Here is a 15,414-nt window from a genome sequence, read left to right as displayed (position 1 = left end):
TTTTGTTAATATATTTTATACAATTTGTTAATATTATATCTAATCAATTTTAAATGTGACGTAATAGTTTGTATTTTTCTCACTGGAGACAAAATAATATTTAACCTAAACTTGGCGACTTCAATAATTGAAATATTCCAAGATCTGTTTCCGAGTAGATACTTCTTACTGGATCTCAGTAATCGTTACTTAATGAGTTTGATTAACCTAACATAAGCTTAATTAATTAATTTGAACATTCCATTAACTGCATGGAGTGCAGCTGTAAGGCAAAAAGAAGAAGAATTAAATATCTTAACCTAATACATAGAATTAAATTTAGAAGTGAATAGCTTGCCGTCATCAACTTTGTTTATTACAGAAACTGCTTATAGTGTTCTTAGGTTGGTTCTAATTTTAAGTTGCGTGTTACACTGTAAAAAGGAAATGGAATTGAAGAAGGAAAACCTCTCATCAAAACCATATACATTACAATATGCTTAATTAATGGTAACATTTGCATTTTTTTCCCCATCTCAAATCATTGTTTAATTTTCTTCATTTGTCGTTTTATTGTTTGAGTTGCTTGTACTTCTTGTCTATCAAACATATATTAATATATTACAGAATTGTATCCCATTAAAAATACAACACTATTCACCGAAAACAAAGGACAAAATAATACAACCAAACCAAGAATTATTGACGGTCTCAAATTTTTTGTTTCAATAATTAAATATAAATAAGTAAAAGTTGTGTTTGATCTCTACATTTGTTTTGGTCAAGAGGTAGTGATATGTGGATATAAATGTCAATTTTCTTGTATTGAATATTGGCGAGTTGTTTCTCAGTAATTGTACAAAAATGAAAGTGTGTGGTTTGCATACTAAATTGCTCTCAAGTTTTTCAAGCAATAATGTAACGTTTTTTATTTATTTTATTTGTCTGTAATTTCTAGATGGTGTTGACAACATTGTGTGAACTGTTTTTTTTTAATGATTTTGTTTATGAAGTGGCCCACTTAGCTCAAGTCAAATATGCAGTAATTTCTGAAAGATTCTCAAAATGGTCTACAAGTCGTGAGTTACTTTATTTTTTTATTGTTGATAAGGCTTAGGAAATTTAAAATTTTGATGGAAAATTTACAGGGATGGTAGTGGGGTTGCAGGCAGCCACGTGTTGAATTATGTAAGAGGTTTTGTGTGTGGTGGTGAGATGAAGGATGTCTGAGGATAATCGAGCGGTGACAGTGGAGAATTTGGTTCCAAGATGGCAAATGTTGTTGGACTAAGGTTGTCATTGCCATTGCCATTGCCGGTGTTGGGTTCTGTCTGTGTTTGTTACCCTTCAACCTTTGCCACTACTCTTTCAAGACCACCTACAAAGAAGCTGAATTGGAAAGTTAAGGGTCCTCGTCGCATGGTTTTGGGCCTTGGAGTTTCCTTCTTCTCTCACTTTATGACCATGGCTGGTGCCATGGGAAGCAAGTCCTTCATGGCCTCCGCCAAGATAACCGGTGGTTCCTCTGTGGATGAGGTCATCATCTCATAAATCTTGCCCCTAATTGCATGTTTGATCATCTGTGCATGCTCATAGCCGAATAATGAAGCTGTACTGTTTGAGCAAATTACTCAAGCAATTTAGTCAGCGTTGCTCAGTTTTTTATCTGTTGATTCATTGCATGTGGTTTCGATATGTTTTCCACTGCTCAACTATTGTGTACCACTTGTTGTTTGAAATTGGTTGCAGATTAGGTTGTGTTTGTTTCTCTCATTCATTGTGCTATCTTTCCATTTTACAGTTACTGAAGAACTACGAATGGCCCGAGCAGTTTCCCTTTAAGGATGAGGATTTCCAGCGCTTTGATGAGTAAATTTCTCCACTAGTTGCTTCAAGAACCATTATTACATGCTTTCTACTTAAAGTAATCATTTTTCTTTCTGCATTGTGTTCCATATTTGTTTGTGTAAAGTATAAGGATTTTCGGCCAGTTTTACAACTATAGAATTTCTTGTGCCTTATGGATTATTTAACCGTAGCAATACTGGATCATGCCATATGTTGGTATGTGGGTCATCTTTAAAGCTTCTTTCCTCAAAATAATTTATTGAGTTATATTATATACACCCCATTTTAAGGTGGAAGGAAGGGTGTGATCATATGAAAGGAAAGAGAGAGAAAGAGACAAATTTGATAACTGATATGTTATATGATGGAAAACTAAGAGACAAACGGCAAGAAATGACCCGGAATAGAAAGTGATTGTATGATGGATGTTATTGTGTTGAAATTTCTGTTTTGCGTCTTTTGACTTGCACCTTTTGTTTCTAATGTCATTATTATCTGCTATCTTGAATTGCTGATTCTTTGCTGTTTGTAAGCCACCAGTGGCCTCAAATATTTCTTAATCCTTCTTTTCTTTTTGTTAATCTTTTGTGTATATCATGAAAATTTCCTCTCAGGACTCCAGATTCCTTATTCTATGAAGCACCTCGATTTGTGACACACATTGATGACCCTGCAATTGCTGCTTTGACTAAATATTACTCCAAAGTTTTCCCACCTAGCAACACTCCTGGAGTAAGCATCTTGGATATGTGTAGCAGTTGGGTAAGAGTTTTAGTACTATAACTCTGGTCTCTCTGATGTTGCGTTGCATATACATATTGTCATAAATCTCCACTTTGCATTAGGTCAGCCATTTTCCACCAGGATACAAGCAAGAACGAGTGGTGGGATTAGGCATGAATGAAGAAGAGCTAAATAGGAACCCGGTAAGATAATACTGTGTTATGTGTTGATCATTGATTTTTAATTTTGGAACTGAAACTCAATTTGGCATTCTTAAGGTGACTCTTGGGTTATTTTTCCATATACTCGTGCAGTCCAATTGCGTGAATTCAAATAAAAAATAGTGACATAGCTATACCTCAAGATTCTCAACATTTTAATTTTGACAGAGAAACCGGGACATATTAATTGAAGTTGTTGATGTTGTAGGTTCTCACAGAGTATGCCGTGCAAGACTTAAATGTGAACCCCAAACTTCCATTTGAGGATAACTCTTTCGACATCATCACTAATGTGGTAAAGATATATTTCCATATAACTTAACTTTGATGTTTGAAATTATTTCAAGCGGAGCATGTTATTTGCTCATATCACACATTTGTGTTGCCCATTTGTCAGCAATTTTGTTTAAATTTTGTTTTTCTTTCAATATTTTGTAATAAGCTTTCTATTCTTGTTGATTAAAGCTTAGGAATCATTTATTACACTCTTAAGTTTTTAGCATTTGGTTGAAAGAAACCTTAAGAATTGAATATGCTCTTCAGGTCAGTGTTGATTACCTTACAAAGCCACTTGATGTTTTCAAGGAGATGTCCAGGGTTCTCAAGCCAGGTGGACTAGCCATAATGAGGTGATAATCTTTTCAATCATTTTGGAATTACCCACCAGTTTTATAAAATCTGATAATCTTTTCAACCAGTGGAGGAATTACCTACCACAAAGCACTTTCGTATAAAATCAGAGTCAGGGATATTTAATCATCTGAACTAAACTATATAATCTGTACTCTGAAATTTTTTGGACCCTTCTTATAGATGACGTTTCATCTGTTATTGATCTTGTACTGGCATGTCCTATTCAACTCATGATAACTTCATTGATGATTTTAGCTTTTCAAACCGATGCTTCTGGACAAAGGCCATTTCTATATGGACATCAACTGGGGATGCTGATCATGTTATGATTGTTGGATCATATTTCCATTATGCTGGAGGATTTGAACCTCCTCAGGTGGTAATTCCATAATTGATATTTTCTTTCCATACTCAAGTGAAAGACACTCAGCTATCTACACTCTCACAATTATTTTTCCCATTTAGTTCTAGGAGGGCACATTTTATGGGGCAAGTTTGTAGTAGCACTAATCTTTAAATTCCTTTCTAATATATCTAACTTCTTCCTCCTTTTGTTGCATATTTCGCTCTTTATCTTTCAGACTCGCAGCACTTCCTGTAATTTATCTGAATCATTACTCAGCCTGCAACAAAACTAGTTTTCTTGTGATTAATCTTGCAGAGTCCATCCGTGTTTGACATTTTTCTAAAGACATTTTTCTCTCTTTAACCAAACATCTCGCCAAATATCAGTTTATTAACATACTATAGTCTGTTTCATTTAATGCTGAAGGGCACTTTCTTTCACTATTGCTCATCTGCATCTATAAACGAGAAGTTATAAATTCTACCAGGGTCATAAAATAATTATGGTTAGTGTCTGTAATGTTTCATATAATATGGCAATGTTACTGCTGAGGTCAATACTTCAAGGTTTAATGCCGTTTGCTTTTTTGTGTAGGCTGTGGATATATCTCCTAATCCTGGACGCTCAGATCCTATGTACATTGTGTACTCCAGGAAGCTCTCTACGGCTTGAGAGAAATACGAAATGAGAGTTCGTAGCAATATATTTACTATTTTACTTATTATCACTTATCAAGCAGTGAATGTAGTGGGAGAAATTCATTCTTATCATCATATTGCATGCAATTTTTGTTATAGCATTGCCCTCATAGAAATGCATACAAAACTCCAGTTAATATATTGGTGTTGGTGAGTGTTGCCACCAGCATTGGACACAAACTGAATTCCTAGCTCTGTTTGTTTTACTCTACAATCATTCATAAAATATTGTTACTTTGGGAAGATTACCTTTCGGTTCATGGGAGATCTGCAAAACATTAAAATTCAAAAGCACTTTTCTTTATGGCGAGTGGTGTCGGTTGCCTTTTCCTTTTTGCTTGATCAACATTTAAATTTTTGCTTTGGTAGAGATCACAAATACGTTTCACCGGAGGAGTCAAATAGGATCATTATGACTGATAAAATTCTCTTTCAGTGTTTAACAGAATTTTATATTTAAGATTCAATTTCAAGAATCAAGATTATTGGTTAAACTATAATTACTTCAAATAATTTGATTACACATTTAAAATACAGCTAAAGCGGTATGCTTGTCAAGATTTCAGATACCACCAACATCTAAGATTATTTCAAAATGCATATACAACAAGTCATGGACAATTTGACATATAAGAATTACTATATACCCAGGAAAGCGTGAATCAGGATTCCATTTCTGACTACTTTAATGTTGGAAGAATTCTCCTTTTATCACTTCTCATTACTTTTCATAGTCCTAAAGAGAAAACCAGCAAGGAATATACACATTAGTGAAAAAGCTACTTACAGGAATAAGAAATTATGAAGATCAATTAAAAATTATAATAAAAAGAGGGAAGGATAGCAACTTCAAAAAACCTTGAATGGAAGAAACAAAGATCAAACCCAACCCCTTTTGTAGCGACGGAAAAGGTCTTCTGTTTGTGCATTTTTGAAGGCACTGCATGCAATGAGATAGACCCAGATGAGGACAACAACTGCCACCATCAAAATGATATTTGCTTTTCTCCACTCTTCTCTGAGATTCCCCAGAAGACCTGCCTTGCATGCATTGCAGTTGTAGCAGAGTTGACTCTGCTCATTAGTCCACAAGTAGCAATCCGAGTCCACCATTGGATTCACAGGATTTATCCACAGTATGGGGTTCACATAATTGTATCCGCAAGCACTTGGAGGTTTACAGCATCCTGACTGTAATACGTCAGTAGCTGATTAACATGACTTTTATTTTCAAAGAAAAAACAAGAGACAGGAATATAATACCAAATACAAAGAAAAGTATATAATATGTTTCATGTCTCTCAAAATTTGATTCAAACTTGTCTTAGTCTTTGTACTTTGAAAACGATAATATGTGAATTTCATTAAGTTTCAGGAAAAGGGACAAAGATCTTTTGTACCAATCAAAATTTTAACACTGAAGCCATCATTTTTAACACAAAGAATGAAGTCCAATTTTGACTAAAAATTGATAGACCTAAAACATATTTTATCATAAAGAAAACAACCCCGTGTCGTGATGTACAGCCCAAAAGCTGGTAACCATAACCAGGCATTAGCATGACGTGGAAAAAAGCAAACAAATGAGCTGAAATATTGTTGGCGGATTAAGTTATTCTGCTCCGATTTTTCTCCATTTTTCTACAAGTCAGTGATGTTTGGTAGCTTTTTCAGCTGGCATATATACCTTTATAGGGGCAAAATCATTCTTCCCATTCTAGTCCATGTGGATGGAATGTAAAGTTTTATACTAATTATATATGCATTTTGAAGTCATGCTGACTCAAGATACAGTTGAGTAAAGTTGTAAGTGATCAGATTTAGGTGGACAATTGTTATCTGCAGGTAGGTCACAGTATCAGAATTGAAGGCCCTGCTACCCTCTAATTTAAACAGCAAACCATCCATGTCATATATGGTAGGCCAAGTTGCAGGAATAAGATAGAAAACCAGGTCCCACCCACTTCGAACATCACGGAGACTCTTCTTTCCCAACTCCTCTTATGCTACACAGAAACTTCACAACTAAGCCACTCCAAAGGGAAGGAACTTGAAGGAAATCATGTTACTGATCCCTAAGAATCTCATATCACCTAACAAGAAGTCTTATTCTTAATTATTCAGATTCTAAAAAGTTCTAATTAGCAACTTGAATGCCATGAAGTCCAAAGCTTACTCGTGTAAATCGTTACATTAATTTAATAAAGATCAGCAATTGGAGTGTTCTTGAACATGCAATAAAGTTCAGCAAAATTCTAATAACTAACAAAGTCAACATATTGGCTCGCTTAACTATAACATGGTTAACAAAGTGAATAAGTGTGTGATGAGATATGTGAGTAACCTGTAAAGGAGAGATATGAGAGTTGAAGAACTGATCAGCAGATATGTAGTCCTGCGTGAGCCTAATGCAGACATCGGAATCAGCCAAACAAGTCGTAATCTTGTTCCAACTACGAGAGGCAGTGAGATGGTTCCTTAGCCAGGGGGAGAAACCATCAAGCATGGACTCCTTGAAGCCTCTTCCGGGGACATAGTAGGTTCCATCGGGTCTAGTAACGATGAAAGAAAAGAGGAGGATGAAAAGGAGAAGAGCGATGAGGATGGCCATGCAACAAAGGTAAAAGGCCAAGAGGCCCTGCTTGTTCCAGTAAGCTCCGACAAAGCCAGCTAGAGAGACGAGGAGTACGAGGAGGCCAAGGACGAGGACGTGCCAGCGGAAGTTGTGGATGCACTCGTTGTCTGGTTTGGAGGCCAGCCATACTCCTGCACCTATTATGGGTATTGAGGCCAACAGGGCTATGAAGTTCACCACCGCAGTGATGTTGTTGCTTACTCCCATGGGAATACAAATGGGATCTTAAATACTCTTCTTCTACTTCGAAAAAATGTGTTTTTGTAAACTAAACTTGACAGGTGGAGTGTGTCAAGTGAAGTTGAGGAGCAAATATATGAAGATGGCTTGTGTGTCAAAGGTGGCCTATTCACACCTCACATTACAAGTTTAAATTTTTAGAATTTGATGTAAAAACTTCTGTGAGTAATATTAATCTGAATCTATGTAAGTATTCTTATAAATATGCTTTGAGTTCTGAAGTATGTGGATGAGATTTTGAAGTTTATTTCATTTAAACTTTTTCACTGAATTCTGTTGCAAGTTCTGGATTAGAACGTTCGTTGTAGTAAAATTAGAGAATAGATATGTTAAAGAAAAACTGTATCTTTTGCTTGTTAATGTTTTTATTGGTGGTTGGATCAATGAATTAATGTTGAGAAGGATCTATTTGTACATTGTGCACGCTTCTTTGGCTAAAGGATGGGAAATGTTAAAAAATAACCAAAGCAGAAGAGGACACAGAATTGGACATAGATATGCAGAAATCTCCTATGCCTTTGTATTGTCACAGCTTAAAAGTTCACTTTTTCTTTTATTTCGTATTCTTCCACAACTGTATTAACTTTTTCATTGAGAAAAAGGATATAAGATTCTTCTAAAGTGAACAACTATTCACAAACGACAATGAAAGCTATTAAAATAACAGAAAAGGATGCATATAAACAGATAAAAATGGTTTACAATTTAACCCCCTCGGGAATTAAAGAAAAAACCTCTGCTTTTTGTGTTATTATTCATGAAACATGTAAAAAGGAAAAATGAGACGTGTCCCCCCATTACATTTTCTTTTCTTGGCTACTTTTTGGAAGAAGACGAGTTGTAAATTTAGACAGAAAGAAGGGTATTTGTGAGCTCTTTTATTTGTAATGACCGTTGATCATATTCTTGATGGATTCAAATCTAGGACCCTTTTCACCGAACTTGGTCTTGCCATAAAGCTCTAAGTAGTCTCCATAACGATAATTACTTGGATATAAAAGTTTGCTAGATGGAGAAATAATGGCTTCAGCAACTGGATTATAGAAGCTGGCGATGGAAAGTCTGCTTCCATTTCTGTCAGGCATGACTCTGTGCACAACACTTTTATACAAGCCATTGCTCAACACTTCCACTTGGTCACCCGTGTTGACAAAAATGGCATTGTTTTTGGAGGGAGGAATCTCCACCCATTTGCCATCTTTGAAGAATTCTAGACCAGGGACTTGATCATCTTGGAGCAATAGAATGATCCCACCAGCATCTGTGTGCTCTCTAAGTCCTCTGACCAGTTGAGGCTGTGGACATTGAGGGTACTTGGCCACTTTTGTTCCCATGGCAGGTCCATTCCTTCCAGAAAAGGCCTCCTTAATGTAGTTTTTCTCCAAACCAAGATTTTCACTCATAAGCTCAGACAACTTCTCTGCCAGCTTAAGGAGTTCATCAATATACTGATCCATCGTTTGGCTGCACTTACATGAACAATTGTTAATACCATAGTTATCAGATTATGTGCATGTCATCTTGAAGATTCTGTGTATGTTGACAGAAAGGTTGTGACTTGTTAGAAAGAAACACTGTCAACACACTTTCTGATATACTTTCTAACATATTTTTCTATTTATTGATTATAATTATGAAAAACTACCAAGATGTTGAATCAACTCACCAAAGCTCCTCAGAGAGGTTTGGGATGTTCCTGATGTTGGAAATGGGACGGTGCCAGATGAAAAAGGCACTTTCCCAATCTATATCAGAAGTGTTCTGCTTTTTGTCCAAGCTCTTTGCTATCTCAGACTGGTAGAAGTTCTCTTTCAGGTTCTCCTCATAGTGAATATTAATTAGCTGCTTCACCTTTTCCATTAGCTTCTTGTCTAGTTCATGGTTCTCAATCTGCAAATGTACAATTAATGAAAAGGAGAAAAAGGAAAAGAGGTGGTTGAAGGAAGAAGCAACACATATATAATTCTCTTTACCATAAAGCAACCCCATTTCTGACAAGCTTCATGCAAAAGTGCCATGGTTTCACCCCTTTTGTCTCCATTGAGAGTGCTGAAATCTATAACAGGAATAGCCATCTTTGTGGTAAGTGTTTGTTTGCAGAAGATACATCACAGACTGGGAAAATATATAGGCTTCCAAAAGGTATATTGTAAGAGAAAGTTGGCAGTGAACGGATTTTTTCCTAGTTAGATAGTTTGACAAGTATGTGCTAAGCATAGACTGAAAATGATTGCACATAGTGGCTTGAGAATGGGAACAGTGGAAGCTCATTTCTCCATTATCATGTGATCCTAAGCATTTTTTATTCTTTGATTTTGATGAACAATGAGATTTTTCCTTGTAAAGCAAGTTCAATGATGCTTCTTGTTCAACAAAATTATTTTCAACTTCAAGTGGGTCTGAGTTTGCTTGAAAGAAACCATGGGCAATGCCAAAGAAAAAAGCTTGCAGAGAGGGAATGAATAGCTGTGGATGGAGTTATTAAACCAGTGGGCGGTTTTGGATTATATTACCTATAATAAAAAAATAATGAATATTTCACAATTTATTAAAACAAAACAATCACCAGACCATTCATTACATTGATATTTTAATTATATTTTTCTATTTTTAAATTAAAATTTTAATATATATTATTATATTATTAAAATAAAATTGTTTAATGATTATTTTATTTTAGTAGAGCTGTAAAAATATTATTGCTCATATAAAACTAACTCAATTTGATGCTTTCAATACTTTTTTTTAGTCCCATGTCTTTTATGAGTCAACATTCAAATCAAGACATTATTTTATTTGGTCGACAAGAATTATGATTTGAAGTTAAGTAAGTATGATTTTAAATTTAGGTGATGATTTTTCAAAAGTGGATTACATGTGTGTTGTGGATTTTTTTTTTTCTTTCTAAGATCATATTTGTTTTTAAGGTGTTGTCTAGTAATACAATAAATCACAATTTTTTTTTATAATGTTTAGACCATAATTTTGTTCATAATTTTAACTAACACGTCTCAGTTATTCCATTTTTTTATCATGACTTTTTAATTTAAGTTTTAAGTTATGATTATTTAATTATTTTCTTTCCGTTTAAACCATTTCACAAATAATTTTAACAATGCTACTGTATTTTTAAACTCGATAAAAATATAAAATAAGTATAAATGTGATTCGTATAGTATGATATTAACATTAAAAATAGTTATATTAATGATAAGTTAGATTATTAACATTTGGATTGTAATTAGGTTAGTATTAATCAAAAATATATTCTAAAATCTATAAATAAATATTTAGGTAGTTAATTATATTTATTGTATATTTATTGTTAATATTATCAAATAATCATTTATTTTAACATCTAAATATCGTAGATAACATTTCAGCTCAACCAAACGATGAGTGAAAAAAGATTTTGACTCGAGCTTGAAATTTAAATACTTTTAATAAGACTCAGTAGTTTTAAAATATGATTTATATCAAATAATCATTTATTTTAACATCTAAATATCGTAGATAACATTTCAGCTCAACCAAACGATGAGTGAAAAAAGATTTTGACTCGAGCTTGAAATTTAAATACTTTTAATAAGACTCAGTAGTTTTAAAATATGATTTATATCAAATAATCATTTATTTTAACATCTAAATATCGTAGATAACATTTCAGCTCAACCAAACGATGAGTGAAAAAAGATTTTGACTCGAGCTTGAAATTTAAATACTTTTAATAAGACTCAGTAGTTTTAAAATATGATTTATATCTTTAAGCTTGAGGTATAATATTTTAAAAATATGATTTATGCATAAAGACACTAATTTATTTTAATTATTGTTATCTTAAAAGACAATGAATCCAATAGTCTTTCATATCCTGCATGCATGTTCCTTCAAAATTGTTTCATTTACTTCCACGTACACAAATTGTAAACTTTAAGAAAAGGTATAAAAAATGAATAATGCATAAACTAGAATAAAATCACAGTATATGGTGATTCATGCAGAGCAATTAATATATTAATGTCTAATTCTATCTTGTCAACGAAAATAGGATGGATTTCTGCACCGTAACTAACTATTCAACAACGTGCTTTTCTATCTTAAGAAGAAATCTTACCTTTTATGATTCATAGTTATCTATAATGTTTATCATAAGTTTCAGCTTATATTAATTAACATTATCAAATGAGCTTGTTTTATGGTTTAAGGTACTTTATTGTACTTTTTTTTATGACCAGATATAGATTATCCCACAAAAGAAGGAAAAGAAACACGTCATAATTTTTTAAAGTCTCATGCAAAAATGTATTACAAGTAAAATTATCTCCCTCCCAATATATATATATATATATTACTATAGAATAAAATTTTATAATTTTAAGAAAAAAAGTTTAAAACAAGGTTTTTAAAATAATTGTTATAGAAAATATGAGATGTTTTCTAGAATAATTTTATTAAAACAAATTTTCTAGGATGAATTTTACAAAACATAAGATATGCATTCTAATTGTATTTTCTTTTTCTTTTCTTCCTCCTAAGGAGTGCAGCAGTTATGTCTGTGGCAGTTGCAACAGATGTAGCTTGGTGCAACAAAGAGGATATTTTAAACTTTTTGTTTGTAACATATGAGTGCTTAGGAATCATGAGAGTGCAGAGCTCAACAAAAGTGTAGAAAAAGAGCCTTATGACAGTTTTATAGTTAGAGCCCAAAATTTCTGGACCTGCAAACAGAAATTGGACGAGCTGTATTGGGACCTGTTTTGCAGATTGTTGATTATTTTTTTTCATACATTCATGTTGGACCAAAGAAGCTTTTGAAAAAAATGGTGGTGAATTTCAAAAAAGAAAAACAAAAGATGAAAGACCAGGTGTCGTACAAGACAAGGAATAAGCATGGTCTTGAAGAACAGTAAGAGGTTATTTGAGAACTTGAAAATCCCTTATGCTGTTAAAAGCAATGGTTGATAAGAGGAACAAACAACAACAGGCTAAGGATTAGAACGAGGAAGTTATTGGTACAAAAACAATCTATAACATCGAATATGACTGTTGAATTTAAAAAATTCCATGTTAATTTAATGTTGAATTTTGTCAATATACAATGTTAATTAATTGTAATCCTTTTTTAAAACTCTAAGAGACCTGAAAAACAGAACTATGAACGGTAATATAGAATCAACAACAAATAACAATAACAAACAACAAACAAGTTCAATCAAACAACAAACAAGTTCAACAAATAAATTCTTCAAAACGAAAACTAACCTTAAAAGGTAGATTCATCTGAATAAAGTGTTGCCACCAATAAGAGAGAAAGAAGAATGAGCGTATAAAGGACAAGAACATGAAAATAATCGGTGAAAATAAAACGAAAATCATACCTAAAGTAGCTAATTAACATGCATTTGTATTAAATGAAATAAAGATTACATGTGATGGTCGTCAAACTTCATTCGATAAAAATTTGAGCATAGAAGAGGGTCTCCGCACTAAGATAAAGTGAATGAATTTTCAATCTAACGCTCAAATTTTTATTGAATTCACTAACCTTTTGACGTCTAACGCTGAGGCATTCGACGATTTATATATTTTTACGACGAATTATAATTCTAAACTACATCTAATAATTGTATTTATTTATAAAATTGTCACCGATCATTTTTAAAGTTGGCTATTAAGTGGTTATACTTTGAACGCTGTTTTTGTAGCAGTGAAGAATTGAAATATGTAAATAATGATTTTGAAAACTTAAAAATCTATATTCAGCAAATATTGATACGTCATGAGTGACCTAATAAGTAGAAAAAATTTTAGACACTTTAAAATGACATTGACACAAGGATGTAAACCCTTCAAGAATTAACGTGACAGCATTTATGTTTCCACCGGATCATGTTGTGGTTCTTATGTGATTTTCAAGTTCTTCATAGAAGAAAACATGATAAGAAATTGTACAAGTTTTTTGTAGTGATCACAATGCTTAAGCCTGTGGCAACTAGTTCATCACAGAACAATTTGAGACCCATGAATCTCTTTCTTCTGGTGGCTGGTTCTTTGGTGCAAAATTATCACTGTGTTTTCATGTGTATATGTTGCTGTACCAGTGAATGGGACCAATACAGTTAGAGTATATACGAGATGTCCGAAAAAATGGACAATTTCGTTTTCTGTTTCTTTATTATGTTCTACTTCTAAGAAAGATTAGTCATAACAAACACACTTATAACACGACGATAAAAATCTGTAAAACTGCAATAGATAAAATATAGCTAACAATGGACAAAATAAGAATGCGACAAAAGAATGGTCCAGTTTCACATTTCTGCGTTTTTTGAAGATATTGCAGAAATAACAGATGCCAATTTAATGGACAACATTAAATGACGCATACGACAAAAGAAAATATTGGTCCAGTCGAATATTTATGCGTTTTACTTATCATTGAAGAATGTCGGTCTTCAAATTGTGTTATATTATTGTTACATATATAGTTTCTTGATTTAGTTGTTAAATCTGAAGTTATTTTTCAACTTAAAAATCGTTAATTCAATTACTAGAAGTAGTTTTTCTTACATTGCACTCTTCGGAGACTGTAGAATCAGCTGATGTAATTCCAATGGGCAAAACTAAATGATGAGTGAGACCAGAAAATGATTGGTCCAGCCATTTGAATATATGAGGTTAAATCCCACATTTTTCATGCCATATGATCATAGATTACTTTCTGGTAACAGATTAAAGTTAAAGCAATGAATTAGGAAATTACAGAAGACCTACTAATAAGTGGTTTAAGTGAAACCAGATGTCAAAAGAGGTCCCATCCAAATTAAGAAGTAGCATATTGGTGAGAAGCTTTGAGCATTAATGATGATGCTGAGAGGGTTGGTGATGCCTGAATTAAGACGTCTAATTTGTTTGTATTAACGTTTTTGTTCTGCATTAAATTTCATGTAAATTATAGGTGTGTCTGCATTATCCAAAATAAGCTACTCCTACTTACATAACATTGAACAAAGACAAAATGGTACCATCCACAATTTTCATGTGAACCATAATAGAGCATGTATATATATATAAAGCTGCTATAGAGTGAAAAGTCCAACAATTTGACACCACACAGATGGTTACAGGTAGTAAAGAAGACACGGATTGTTGGTTGAGATGTCACTATATCTAAAAAGTGCTCATAAATATGATACATCATGTTGAGTCATCCAAGCAAAAATATATGTAACATCAGTCTTATGCATAATGACAGATGCAATAAAAGCATTCGTAAAAATTCAGAATGAGCATATGGTTGGGAGATTATGCAGTTGGTTTTCTTAAAATCCACTACAAATATCATTATATTCATGTTCCAAGGCACATACAAAAAGTTCTATACATAAAAAAGTCCTTTAGAAAGAACCATTGAACTATATATTAGGTATAAGTAAATTGAAATGCAGTCTAGAATTTTGTCAGCTAATGGATTTTAACTTAACACAGAAGAGATACATCTGACAAAAGGGTCCCTACTGGGTTTGATTGACACATATAATATTCTTGATCTTTAGAATCTTGTGGACAAGCTTCATTTTCATTCTATCCTTATCTTAACATTTTCAGCTGCATAATATCTTAAATTTGAATACTAATTAAAGCACCCCTTTCAACAAGATTATAATTAGGGTATATTGTAGTAAGTTTTGTTTTGTTTTCTTTCTTTTCATGTGTGCTTCTGCATCAAAGGCTTTCCTTTTAAAAATGGGCAAGTTAGGTGTACTTAACAGTTCAATTGCTGCTGTATGTTAAAGAATGATTAGGAAGAAAACATATAACAAATATTTTACCTTGTTTTGTGTACTTTCCTAAGCTTCGAAATTAAGAAAGCATAAGCACACCTTATTATTCATACTCTATGAAAATCATATGATACACGAGTTTTGTTGGACCAATTTAAAAATTACTTAATTTAAAAGCACTGATAGCTGGATGCAGAATAGACTAAAGCCACGTGCTTTACAAGTATGCTTTCTGGAAAATTCTACTTTGTCTTCTTAAACGTTTGAATTTTCTTTCTTGGCTTACTTCAAACATTGAAAAGCAAAA

General features: G+C 33.0%; 3 protein-coding genes across 3 annotated transcripts; 1 reads left to right on the top strand and 2 right to left on the bottom strand.

Moving 5' to 3' along the window:
• The first annotated feature begins 1,145 nt into the window (after positions 1 to 1,145).
• LOC124822450 (S-adenosyl-L-methionine-dependent methyltransferases superfamily protein) lies at positions 1,146 to 4,691 on the top strand. Its single transcript, XM_047294455.2, is given in 9 exon segments — positions 1,146 to 1,515; positions 1,781 to 1,848; positions 2,442 to 2,589; positions 2,673 to 2,753; positions 2,980 to 3,066; positions 3,315 to 3,400; positions 3,660 to 3,780; positions 4,345 to 4,414; positions 4,417 to 4,691. Coding segments are annotated over 9 exon segments (960 nt in total). The 5' UTR covers positions 1,146 to 1,248; the 3' UTR covers positions 4,449 to 4,691.
• Positions 4,692 to 4,948: 257 nt separating this feature from the next.
• Positions 4,949 to 7,456, bottom strand: LOC124822451 (tetraspanin-2-like). The gene is made up of 3 exons (XM_047294456.2): positions 6,793 to 7,456; positions 5,307 to 5,639; positions 4,949 to 5,184 (listed from the first exon to the last, which is right to left on the bottom strand). Exons 1-2 carry the CDS (start codon positions 7,288 to 7,290, stop codon positions 5,328 to 5,330), a joined length of 810 nt encoding a protein of 269 aa, XP_047150412.1. The 5' UTR covers positions 7,291 to 7,456; the 3' UTR covers positions 4,949 to 5,184; positions 5,307 to 5,327.
• A 588-nt stretch (positions 7,457 to 8,044) lies between these two features.
• Positions 8,045 to 9,647, bottom strand: LOC124822447 (1-aminocyclopropane-1-carboxylate oxidase 1-like). Its single transcript, XM_088113833.1, has 3 exons — positions 9,297 to 9,647; positions 8,990 to 9,213; positions 8,045 to 8,787 (listed from the first exon to the last, which is right to left on the bottom strand). The coding sequence occupies exons 1-3, from the start codon at positions 9,396 to 9,398 to the stop codon at positions 8,202 to 8,204; spliced, it is 912 nt and encodes a 303-aa protein (XP_087969959.1). The 5' UTR covers positions 9,399 to 9,647; the 3' UTR covers positions 8,045 to 8,201.
• Positions 9,648 to 15,414: the final 5,767 nt, after the last annotated feature.

Source organism: Vigna umbellata, chromosome 4 (assembly GCF_029865625.1).
Source record: "Vigna umbellata cultivar VRB3 chromosome 4, Vumbellata_1.0, whole genome shotgun sequence".
Lineage (NCBI taxonomy): Eukaryota > Viridiplantae > Streptophyta > Magnoliopsida > Fabales > Fabaceae > Vigna > Vigna umbellata.
Note: the sequence above shows the minus strand (reverse complement) of the source record. Positions and strands in the feature narration are given on the sequence as shown.